This window comes from Oncorhynchus tshawytscha, linkage group LG09, assembly GCF_018296145.1.
Source record: "Oncorhynchus tshawytscha isolate Ot180627B linkage group LG09, Otsh_v2.0, whole genome shotgun sequence".
In the NCBI taxonomy this organism is placed as follows: Eukaryota; Metazoa; Chordata; class Actinopteri; order Salmoniformes; family Salmonidae; genus Oncorhynchus; species Oncorhynchus tshawytscha.
The window spans coordinates 23850521-23863897 of NC_056437.1; the positions used below are offsets into that span (position 1 = coordinate 23850521).

The 13377-nt window shown below is 42.1% G+C and overlaps 1 protein-coding gene across 4 annotated transcripts in view; it reads left to right on the forward strand.

Annotated features, from left to right (window-relative positions):
• Positions 1-590: 590 nt before the first annotated feature.
• LOC112257613 (roundabout homolog 2-like) overlaps positions 591-13377 on the forward strand; it is a 150705-nt gene continuing 137918 nt past the window's right edge. For all 4 annotated transcript variants that reach the window (XM_042326691.1, XM_042326693.1, XM_042326692.1 and 1 more), the window contains exons 1-2: positions 591-1209; positions 5395-5721. In XM_042326691.1, the coding sequence (XP_042182625.1) occupies positions 1155-1209; positions 5395-5721 (382 nt within the window). In that variant the 5' untranslated portion in view covers positions 591-1154. The remainder of the gene's footprint in view (positions 1210-5394; positions 5722-13377) is intronic.

Genomic DNA, 13377 nt, shown 5'->3' on the forward strand with positions numbered 1-13377 from the left:
ACGCAACTTGATTGCACTTTGATGTATACTGTATTCTATTGTACTGTATTTTTGTCAATGCCACTCCTACATTGCTCGATCTAATATTTATATATTTCCTAATTCCATTATTTTACTTTTAGATTTGTGTGTATTGTTGTGAATTGTTAGATATTACTGCACTGTTGGAGCTAGGAACACAAGCATTTCGCTACACCCGCAAAAACATCTCCTAAATATGTGATGTGACCAATACAATTTGATTTGATGTTTAGCCTACTCCATATGTTATAAGGCGCACATAGCAGTGCTATTAAATCAATTGCCTTGATTTGCAAATCAAATGCATAGCAATTTAAACACCAAACCCAAACAACATTTCTATGCGCAAATCTCCCCAAGAAATATTGGCATAGCCTAATGTAGTTATGTGATTTGAATGTGGTTTCCACAGCGCTCTGTAGCTATGTCGACAGTTCAGATCTAGGACTAGTTTGCCCCTCTAATCTAAACCCAAACTGACTTCAGATCAGCGCATAGGACAACCTCTAAATAGCACATTCTGAGATGGTTTGATGGAAGTCTGCGTATTCGCGTTTTGTAGCCCACTACTACTGTAGGCTACCAATGTACAGTTCCACGAGGAAGGGGGCTGTAACTGTGCAGCTATTCACCTCGGTCTGAAACCACCACAGTCCACCACCGTTGTCTCACAACCGTCCCGCCTGTAGGTTACTGAACTGCGCGTATTCCGTCGGAGTGATATTTTCAAAATGATGGTCATTCAGACCATTTATATTATATATTGTAGCCTATGGGCTTCGTTTTCGACGATTTTAGCTAGAAGGAGCATTGCATGAAATAGGCTCTGGAGCCGGTCGGGGAGATGCTATGAGGCGAGCACATCGTCGCTCTTTGGTTAGTGTCTGGTGATGAGACACCTCCAAATGTTGTGTGGAGAAGTAGGCTACCCATCGGGTGCGCTCTTGGTGAGAAAACATGAAGTCGTATCGTGAATGATTTCGTTGTCCATTAAAATATAACTTAAATTCTTTATATTAAAATTCAACAGTTTATATGCTCAGAACCGACTACAGAGTCGCACAATAAGCAAGGTAAATAAGTCTATCTGACGAGTTTTGCGCTAATATACCGTGGACGGTTACTATGCCAGAATGGGTCTACTACGGTTTTTATTTTTCTATGGACTATTGCACACCCAAGTCAACGGTAAGTCCTGGAACCTTTCATTTGATTTGGTCACCACAATTACGTTTGTAATAAAAACATAGCTTTTCCCTGTTTTTCGTTTTAGATATACACATAGTCTAAGTGTGGGTACCCCACCTAAAACATCGAACAACCCCGCGTTTGATTAGAGCACCTGCAGTAGCAACAGTATTTTGCCTGACTTGCCTGTTTATTCCTCATTTCAAAACGTTGCAACAAGCAGCCGAAAAAGGGGTGCACACATGTGGTTTCTGTTTGCGCATTAATGTGTCTCAACATGCAGGGGTTGATCCTTTCAACGTGGCTTTGATGCACCAGACTATTTTATGAGCAATGGATTGTCAATGTGTTTTTTATCGATTGAATTCGTGGACATCATACAAATTAATCATATATTGCAATTCGAAACATATGCTTATTTAGGGGTCCCTGATTAATTTAATTGTTAATGAATACATTTTCCTAATTGATGTAAGTCTATCATTAGGGAGGATTTGAAAGGTTTAATTTTGCCCATGGCTGATAAATGAAAGCACCATTTATTCGGTTTCAATTTAATGACATTCAGCACTGTATTGTGTCAATTAACCATAGGTGACTGACAATATTTAATAGGCAGCAGCTTTCACTTTCATTGTCATCTTTCTTTTGTTAATAATAAGTTGTCACCCCCTTCTTTATATTTAATAGACACCATTGATGTCCTACTACATTTTCACAGTCTTAAAGGAAAAATCCACTTACAAACTATATTTTGGTATTTTTTTCATTAGTCCACAGTTAATCCAGTCCCAAATGTTTTGCATGTCAGCAGTCAAGTTTTTAAGATATTGGATTTTCAAGAAGCATAGTGTCACTTGCCACATCACCATGATGAGTCCTAAGTCTTGAAAACTTGACTGCTGACATAGAAAACATTTTTGGACTGTCAACAGCGGACTGGAAAAAATAGCAAAATATAGTTTTGAGTGGATTTTCCATTTAAGAATTTAGAGGGACATCAATAGTGTCTAAGAAATGTAAAGAAGGGGAAAAAATTTGTGAAGTTGATGGATCTATACAGTTGGACCCCGAACATCAGAAGGCTTGTGTTAGACTCAGATGATTTGGGTTCAGATATGCAGCTGGTGGAACTTAGATTTTTTTCTCTGAAAAGTCCCAAAAACATGTCATGGAGACTATTATGCTGAATTATCTTATAGTCCTGTGACTTGTTTCAGTCTGTTATATATGGACACTGTGTCCACTGCTCACAGGACATACTGTACGTACTGTCTGTCCCTTGAGCACCATCACTGGTGAGGACACAGCACTCATAACGGTTGAGCTCCCTGTCTTGGTCGCTATGGGCTTTCCAGGCCAATGCCACTGTGTTGTCCCCCACTGGACATGCAGCTATTTTTGATGACCATGTCCACATTGAAAGCATTGATTTGGTGAGAGAGGGGGCTGGTTCCATCCCTATGGCTGTTGACTACCATATACACAGTGATGCCCCACTCCATTGCTTATATTCTACCACATTTACATTTTAGTCATTTAGCAGACTCTCTTATCCAGAGCGACTTACAGGAGCAAATATGGTTAAGTGCCTTGCTCAAGGGCACATCAACATATTTTTCACCAAGTCGGCTTGTGGATTTGAACCAGCAACCTTTCAGTTACTGGCCCAATGCTCTTAACCACTCTTACAGGGCTTTCATTCAACTCCTGTACCCGTACAATTGGGTAGCAGGTGTTATACTGTGTGCTAGTATGAGTATGTTATTGTGTTTTAGTAGCAGTGTCTCTCTCTGTCTTTCACTCTCTTTCACACACACTCACCCATCTCTCTTCATCGATTTGTTGCTGTATAACTTTGTCACGTTGGCTTTGAGGTTGTTTTCTGCCTGTGCATGTGTGTTATTGTTGTGTATGAAAGAGGGTGACATGGAGAGTTTTGGCAAAAGGCCATTTGACTGTCTGTGGGTGATTAAATGGCAAGGTATTGGCAGCGCTGTGTTATTGAAAGTACGCTTGAGATTAAACAGAAACATTATGAGACAACGCCTTGTCACAGAGAACGACACATTATCATCCTCTGCTGTGATGGGAGAGTCCAAGATGGTCAATATCATTAGTCTATATTCAGTCAATTCCTGATAACTGCACATTGGGTGAAGTGCAAACTCTATGTGCACAGTGCAGTTCACCAATCAGCAATTCAAATACATTCATTGTACATGCACTTTAAAAGTATAATTGTTATTCCACTGTAATTTCAAGGGACATCATAATTTGTCAATATTGGTACAGCGTGTTGATATCAGTGGTAGGTGATGGTATTACCATAACTATTCTGACTGACTGGGTTCCCTCAGTACACTTCCCTTTATGAATATTCCAGCCAACAGCTATGTTCAGTAGGAGAGGGATGTCAGCTGTAATGGATGTGACAGTTGATATGGTCAAAGTTAAAGTGCAGAGGGAGATGCTGTTTTCATATGTTTTTGTTTAGCCAGAGTGCAGCTAAATCCCAGTCAAGCGTAGCCATGACATTTCTGCTGTCGCCTGGGCGTACAGTTTTACCTCAGAGAGAGAAAGATAAGGTAGAGAGTAATGAGTTTGGAAAGACCATAGCTGCTCTATGGGGAAACCTTATCTCAGAAAGTTCAGGTTGTCGGGAGACCTTTAAGACTAGTTTATTCAGGGATAAAAACCACTGCTCATATGCAGGGCCATAGTAGAGTAAGCCCTGGGTGGCTGTAATGAGCATTAGTCTGTTTCAGCTTCTGTACTGCTCTCAGGACTTGGGTGAAACTGAGTGCATGAATTGCGTGGGCAGTTCCATGAACAGGCTCACTGAAGGGACTAATGAAATGAGAAGCTTTTTGGAGGGTGGATATCTTTGGTTACATATGAATTTATAACTGTGGTTGTAGTTGAATGGATCCAGACAGTCCCCATTAGGGCCATTAAACACTAGGTGGGGGTGGGTGTGGGTGTGGGGAAGGGAGGGGAGGGGGAGTGAGAGTAAGTCAGACGGGCAGGGAGTCGGCACACTTGAGTGGGCTGGGTATTGGTAATTATCTGAGAGTGGCGTTTTGGAGTGTGGCATGCCAGTGGCTGGCAGCTTCGCTCATGTTAGAAATCCACCTGTTGGATTAGGTAGAGTCTGATGGATTTGAGAAGCTGGAAATAGACGTATTGGGTATATTGTTAGCAGATTTCCGATCAAGGAGAGCTGTGCAGACTTGAAAGAGCAACAGTTGCAGAAAACTAAACCCATTACTAAAACATATTTCTGTCATGGCTCAGCTAGTCTCGTCATCCAACTGAACACTATAGCTCTCTCCCAGGTTACCCTGTTAAGTGCTCACTCCCATCCTTACACAGAAAAACAGAGTAGTGTTTGTCATATCCCATTTGTCTTGGTATGAGTAATGATAGAATCATGTTGTGTTGTGATGCCTCACTGCGTCACCAACACAGACAAGGGGAGAAGAGGAGGGTTGTGGGTACTAGGTAGAGCTGGAGGCAGTGTGGGAGCAAGCGCTTGGTAATGACATCAAACACTTGCTGCTTCCTCTCCTTCCCACAGCATGGTTGGGTTGCTTTTCCTCCACTTCCAGCTGAAACACAGGAATGTGTTCCTGTTGACTTGTTCACGGTGACATCAAACCCTGGGTGAGGGACAGAGAAACAGACTCCTCATACACATTGAATGCAAAAGTCTGATTCTGTCAAAGAGGAACAGAAGACACACAAACATGTTGATTATGCTTTTCTATATCCCCAATGGGCACACACGTGCCTATCTGAAGACACGCTTAGAAATAGAAATCGACATTCAACATTTATTTGCTACACACACTAACAACCAACTCTCTCACCCACTCACCACCCAGCAGCATCTAAGAGGAACAGAGCACTTGACGGAATGTGTCAATGAAAAATCCAATTAGCCATAATAACTCTCTGGCTTCTGTCTGTCATTGTGGATATTGCGGCTCGTTTTTGTGTGGTGCCATGGTGTGTGTGCTGCCTGTCAGGGCCTGGCACTCATTTATGGGCTTTCTCTCAGACTTTCTCCCTGTATATTTTACACATCAATCCGGACTTACCGATATTGTCAGTTGGTATTACTGAACATATCTTATGTTGGCATATGTGTAGCTAATCATTTCTCCAATCTTCTCCTCCCAGGATCTCGTCTGCGTCAGGATGACTCCCTTCCTCGGATCGTGGAGCACCCCTCTGACCTCATCGTGTCCAAGGGGGAGCCGGCCACCCTCAACTGCAAGGCGGAGGGGCGTCCCGCCCCCACGGTGGAGTGGTACAAGGACGGGGAGCGTGTGGAGACGGACCGGGACAACCCCCGTTCCCACCGCATGCTGCTGCCCAGCGGCTCCCTCTTCTTCCTGCGCATCGTCCACGGCCGACGCAGCAAGCCAGACGACGGCAGCTACGTGTGTGTGGCCCGCAATTACCTGGGGGAGGCAGTGAGCAAAAACGCATCATTAGAAGTAGCATGTAAGTCCCACCCACAATTCTTTATGTTATGGATGAGTGCCATGAAATTGGAAAGATAGAGTGCCCCATTGGACGAGCTGTGTTGCCTATATGTGTATGTGTTTTAATGATGCTGTTATTGTAAACTCGATGATATGACCATTAAAAGGATAGTAGCAGCACATATTTTGTGGATGGTAATATTGCGGTCATAAATTATAGTTATGAAGAAGTATAATTATAGAGAATAATTGCAGAGAATACTATTGTGTTGAATAAAGGTGTGTGTGTGTGTGTGTGTGTGTGTGTGTGTGTGTGTGTGTGTGTGTGTGTGTGTGTGTGTGTGTGTGTGTGTTTATAGACCTATATAGTGGTCCCTATAGGTCTTAACGGTGTGACAGCAGCTTGATCTATTGATTGCCATTACTGGGGTCCTAAGAGGCTAAATGAAAAATATCATGAAAAATGGATGAAGTCTCTAGATTGTTCTTTGATTTCTGTTTGACGTCGTGCACTCTCTCTGCCCCTCACTGGGAAGTTAATGTGGCCTCTGGGATGGGAGGGCTTGACGTTAAATGAGGTGTTAAATTTTTTTTAAACTTAAATGCAACTGTGTGTGGGTAGGGCAGGACTATAGCTACATATGAGGTCTGGACCTAATTTTTTTTAAATTTATATATATATATATATATATATATATATATATATATATATATACATATATATATATATACATATATATACTTATATATATACAGTACCAGTCAAGAGTTTGGACATATATATATATATATACATATATATACTTATATATATACAGTACCAGTCAAGAGTTTGGACACACCTACTCATTCAAGGATTGTTCTTTATTTTGACTATTATCTACATTGTAGAATAATGGTGAAGACATCACAACTAGGAAATAACTCATATGGAATTATGTAGTAACCCAAAGTACCCACCCTTTGCCTTCATGACAGCCTTACATTCTCTCAACCAGCTTCATGAGGTAGTCACCTGGAATGCTTTCCCAACAGTCTTGAAGGAGTTCCCACATATGCTGAGCACTTGTTGGCTGTTTTTCCTTCACTCTGCAGTCCAACTCATCCCAAACCATCTCAATTGGGTTGAGGTCAGGTGATTGTGGAGGCCAGGTCATCTGATGCAGCACTATATCACTCTATTTCTTTGTAAGTTAGCCCTTACACAGCCTGTAGGTTTCTTGGGTCATTGTCCTGTTGAAAAAAAAACGATAGTCCCACTAAGTGCAAACCAGACAGGATGGCGTATTGCTGCAGAATGCTGTGGTAGCCATGCTGGTAAGTGTGCCTTGAATTCTTAATAAATCACAGACAGTGTCTCCAGAAAAGCACCCCTACACTACCTCCTCCATGCTTCACCACACATGCAGAGATCATCCGTTCACCCACTCGACGTCTGACAAAGACGGCAGTTGGAATAAAAAATCTAAATTTTGACTCATCAGACCAAAGGACACATTTCCACTGGTCTAATGTACATTGCTCATGTTTCTTGTCCCAAACAAGTCTCTTCTTCTTTTGGTGTCCTTTAGTAGTGGTTTCTTTGCAGCAATTCAACCATGAAGGCTTGATTCATGCAGTCTCCTCTGAACAGTTGATGTTGAGATGTGTCTGTTATTTGAACTCTCTGAGGTGCAATCTGAGGTGCAGTTAATTGCTGATTTCTGAGGATGGTAACTCTAATGAACTTATCTTCTGCAGCAGAGGTAATTCTTGGTCTTCCTTTCCTGTGGCGGTCCTCATGAGAGCCAGTTTCATCATAGCATTTGATGGTTTTTGCGACTGCACTTGAAGAAACTTTCAAAGTTCTTTAAATGTTTTGAATTGACTGACCTTCATGTCTTCAAGTAATGATGGACTATCATTTCTCTTTGCTTATTTGAGCTGTTCTAGCCATAATATATATGGACTTAAGGCTAGGGCTGTCTGCTGTATACCACCCCTACCTTGTCACAACACAACTGATCGCCTCAAACTCATTAAGAAGGAAATAAATTCCACAAATGATTTTTTTTTAAATGGTGTGTGATTTTTTTTTACCCCCTTTTCTCCCCAATTTTGTGGTATCCAATTGTTTAGTAGCTACAACTCCCATATGGGCTCGGGAGAGACGAAGGTTGAAGGTCATGCGTCCTCCGATACACAACCCAAACAAGCCGCACTGCTTCTTAACACAGCGCACATCCAACCTGGAAGCCAGCCGCACCAATGTGTCGGAGGAAACACCGTGCACCTGGCAACCTTGGTTGGCACGCAGTGCACCCTGCCCGCCACAGGAGTCGCTGGTGCGCGATGAGACAAGGATATCCCTACCGGCCAAGCCCTCCCTAACCCGGACGACGCTAGGCCAATTGTGCGTCACCCCACGGACCTCCCGGTCGCGGCGGGTTACGACAGAGCCTGGGCGCAAACCCAGAGTCTCTGGTGGCACAGCTGGTGCTGCAGTACAGTGCCCTTAACCACTGCGCCAACCGGGAGGCCCAATACAAATGTACTTTTAACAAGGCCCACCTGTTAATTGAAATGCATTCCAGGTGACTACCTCATGAAGCTGGTTGAGAGAATGTCAAGAGTGTGCAAAGCTATCATCAAGGCAAAGGGTGATGTGTTTAACACTTTTTTGTTTACTACATGATTCCATTTGTGTAAATTCATAGTTGTGATGTCTTCACGATTATTCTACAATGTAGAACATTGTAAAAAATTAAGAAAGACCCTGGAATGAGTAAGTGTGTCCAAACTTTTGACTGGTAATGTATATATATATATATTTAGGAACTCATTTGGGGTCTCCACTTACTGTTGAGAGTAAGAATAGTGGAATACACAAGTTGCAATTTCGAAACGTGGTTGTGCATCAGCAGTTTTTCTCTTGTTATATATCACTCATTGACAGTCACTCAAAAAGCCCATGTCAGAGAAAAAAATACATTGGTCAATTTTAGTCTAGTTCGTCACTGGCAGCCATACCATTATGCAGAAGATGCAATTGCCTCAGGCCTCACATCACCAAGGGGCATCATGAGCTGGGTTGCGTTTAAATCCATTGCATCCGCATATGTCGTCCTTTCACATCTACGATGGAAGGTGGCAGAGCTACAGCGGTGTTTGTCAGACCATGAGACATCTCGAAAATCGGTCTTCTCATGAAAATGTCTTTAGCGTCCGAACAGTTTGGCCTTAACATTAACATTGACCCCTCAATGGATAAGATGAGACTCTCACGATGGTGTTCTCTAATTTGCTCTACGACCCCCATCAACTCTCATAAAAATGGCCCTATGGTTATTGTGAGTAGCCTAATTTATCTTCCTCTAACTCCGCCTTCTACTGAGTTTATACAAACTGTTATGTCCTACCATTCTGATAGATTGGAGACTGTTAGAACATGTTGTTGTAACGTTCATCATTTGATTGTTATTCCATTGGTTACCATGATGCAGATGCCCAGGTGTGGCCCACACTCATTAAATGTGTTGCTTTTAAATGTTAGAGCAATCACTAGTAAAACCTTTCTTGTGAATGACCTCATTAGTGAGGGCAATGTTGATTGCTCGTTTCTCACTAAAGCATTGGCTGTCTTCAGACTGTAGTGCCGCTCTTATTGAAGCCTCTTCCCCCAAAATTAAAAAGGTTGGGGGGGACAACCTCTATTTTTACTAATCCTCTCAGCTGTAAGGACATTTCATTTGGCAACCTTGGGTCTTTTGAGCATTATGCTATACTGTTTATTAAGTCAGCACCCAGTGCTGGCTCTAACCCTGTATTGGCCACCAAAGCACAGCCCCACTTTCTTTACTGATTTCTCTGAGCTATTGTCTATTGTCCTTGAGAACTATGATAAAATCATCGTGTTAGTCGATTTTAATATTCATTTTGACAAAGTGACGGCCTCCAAGGCCATTGAATTCATGAATCCTTTTAGCTCTATGGACTTTATTCAACATGTTACTGGGTTCACCCATAACCGCGGCCGTACTCTCAACCTGGTTATTACCAAGGGGCTTTCTATTGATGGAACCTCTATTGTTGACACTGCTTTATCTGATCACCACTGTGTATTTTTACTACCTTGTTGCTCATATTACAGGGTAACACTGAACGCATTATTAAAAAACATTATCTTACTTCTGAAGTTGCTACAGATTTTATTGAGTGTATGAACAGGGATGTGACAAATAGCTTTTTACCAACTGAGGAACATTGCCAAGGTGCGGTCATTTCTATCTCAGGCTGATACAGAGAGACTTATCCATGCTTTTATTACAAGCAGGCTTGACTACTGTAATGCTCTCCTGTCTGGTCTACCTAAGAAAGCCATTGGTCAACTGCAAAACATACAGAAAGATAATGATCAAGATCAGAAGGAGAGCACACATTACACTGGTTTTGAAGTCTCTGCACTGGCTGCCTGTGAGTTTTAGAATACATTTTAAGATTATTCTATTGTTTTTTAAATCTATCTACGATTGTGCACCCCAATACATATTAGACATGCTTTTGAGTTACGTACCCAGTAGGTCCCTCATGTCCTCTAGCGCACTGGCCTTTTAACTATCCCCAAAGCCTAGGACCAAGAGGCACGGAGAGGCAGAACCTGAGGGGTGCTGAAACTGTGGACATATTTAAACTGTGGACACATTTAAACTGTCGACATATATCGTAAAACACACCTTTTTAGTTGAGCATTTGCTTAGGGTGCTTTTTGGTCTTTCTGTTTCTGTTTTTATTGTTATTCTTTTGTTTGTTGTGTTCGTTTTGTAGTAAATATTTCTGTTTTTATTTGCATTGTTTTTAGTATTTTTTTCCTGTGAAGCGCATTGCATTCATGTCTGAAATGTGCTCTATAGATCATCTGAAGGTAACTTGGTAAGGGGATACCTTCAGAGCTTTCTCATGTATCTCAAAACATGCTTCCTTTTGATAAAATGTTTGACTATGTTTGAACCTGGAGGAATTTAAAATAATGTTTTGTCAGAAGTGTGCTCTACACACAAAATCAACATACTGTATTTTGATGGGGTTTTAATCAGCGATTTCCCAGCCATCCTCACCATAGACTGTAAAAAATAATCATCATGCACTGTTGCACCTAAGACACTAATCTAGTGAGCACTATTGGATCTCTGCACAAGCAAGGCATTTTATTGGTTTGATGTATAGTGAGGCGTCACTGATTTACACCGGGTCTCCACCCCTATTTAGCTATTTTTCTGCCATGAACATCCCCAGGCTTACCCGTATTAAGGAAGGCGAGGCCAGCCTCGGGCCCTTAGACTCATGGGCAGGGCTCTCCAACCCTGTTCCTGCAGAGCTCCCCTCCTACAGGGTTTCACTCTAAACTCAGTTGTAACTAACCTGCTTATCATCAAGCTAATTATTATTATCAAGCTTATCATCAAGCTAATTATTAGAATCAAGTGCGCTACATTAGGGTTGGAGTGAGAAGCTCTCCAACCCTGTCCAGGAACAGGGTTGGAGAGCCCTGCTCTAGGGGGATACAATACGCATTTCTTTGCTGCTGATAATCGTTGCAGAGGCAGAGGACATGTATGTGTAGCCCATGTACTGTATCTGATGCTGCCAGACAGCATCAGATACATGGGCTACATATAGTAAAACAGAATGGCACTGTTTGACTCGCTCTGATACTTTCTCCTGTGAGATAGTTTCAGCCACTTGAGATTGAAGGAACATTGGCGGGTGCTCAGTACGCTGTTCGGATGCTGGAATTATTTTGGACGATCGATCGAAGGTAACCTAATTTTTGTTGTGATTTGTTTGACAATCAGATGGAAACATCATGACTGGTTGTGTTCATGGCACATTAAAAGTTCATACATTTTTACAGTTAAATTACATCTTTACTATAAAATCCATTAAAAAAACACTGGCCTCATCCTGTGGCCTCCAAATCGCTCATCTACAGTAAATTTGTAGCAATCATGGCCAAATTATCGACTGGGAATGCAGGGCACATGCCCAGGAGCCCTATTTTCCAGGGGGCCCCCAATGATTTTGTTAGTCACTCTCACTCTGATATCATATTAAAATGGCATAAGTCATGGCACAATTAGTATAATTGCAGGAAATTAGCTGTAAAACTGCACACAAAAGAAACCTGTAAAGCATACTTATTTGTTTACCTTTTGTTAATACTTTTTTTTTCTTCTAACAGATCCCTCTGTATGTATTAAATTATAGTTTTTAATCCCGGTGCTGAGTTAATGTAAGTTAATGTGTAGCGGCTAATTATAGCTAATAGGGTATGTGTTTGTAGATCGACTGAGGTGAATGAACATACAGCAGCCGATGTCATAATGGCTGGGGTCATTTTATCTTTTACTAAATGGCCTTAAACTTTTGAGTAAATGAGCTTCAACTTTCTTAAAAGGTATTGGATGGGTGGGTGGGTTGAATATTCACATCTCCATTATGTGCTAAACTGAACTGGTTCCTTGCCACTGCACAAACATTCTGCACACTCATAGCAGACAACTAAGAAACAATGCACAAAATGTGAATGGTCTGTAAATATAAATTGGCTAAACACATACTGTAGCTACATACATATCCACATTCATTCACATACTACACTGGTGGTTTGCAGTGTGTTTTTAAGTGTGGGTCTTAAGGGAAAGTATGACCTGATGACGTGGTGTACACTTTCCTCCCTGGGGTGAGAGGAGAGGTTAGGGGGGGTCCCGCCCTTTTTTCCTGCCTTAAATCTGTCATCAGACATCTGCCTTGCTGTCTGTCGGTGCCCTGGGGTCAGTGATGAAGCATTGTTGTTATGGTTGGTATGGTTATGACACATGCTGATCTTTACACTGGTGGATTTGTGTTTGGCATGAGCCAGCCCATGTGAGACTGAAGGAGCACCCGGGAGGACACCCCTCTCACTCAAACCCAACAGCTGCTGGACGAAGACAAAACCTAAAAACTCTGTGTGTGTTTGTGCATCCCATCCCCTCTCTCCCCGCTTTCTCCTTCCTAACTCTTTTCCCCTGTCACATGGGGATCCTAATAAATATTAATTCGCCCAGTTCTCCGCTTCTATCCGTTATCCCTCCGTACTCTTCTTCTCCTCATCCTGCTATTTCCTCTGCCTGGTTTGTAATCAATACTGCCCTGCTGTCCCGTGAAAGGATTATGGGTGAAGAGCCGCAGGATATCTGAGACATACACATCAGTTCTCCAGCTAGACAGCTGAGAGTGTGTGGTGGGAGGGAAGAGTGTGTGAGTAGGAGGGAGATGTGCTGGCTTGTATTGTTTTTGTTTTTCAATGGGATGCCATGGGAGGATGAGATATGAAAACAATTACATGATGCAGATTAAATACATCTCTAAATGGTACATACGCTATATATATACAAAAGTATGTGTATAAAATCGAGCAAACAGCCATGCAATCTCCATAGACAAACATTGGCAGTAGAATGGGCTTATTGAAGAACTCAGTGACTTTCAATGTGGCACCGTCATAGGATGCCACCTTTCCAACAAGTCAGTTTGTCAAATGTATGCCCTGCTAGATCTGCCCCGGTCAACTGTATGTGCTGTTATTGTGAAGTGGAAATATCTAGGAGCAACAACAGCTCAGCTGTGAAATAGTAGGCCACACAAGCTCACAGGA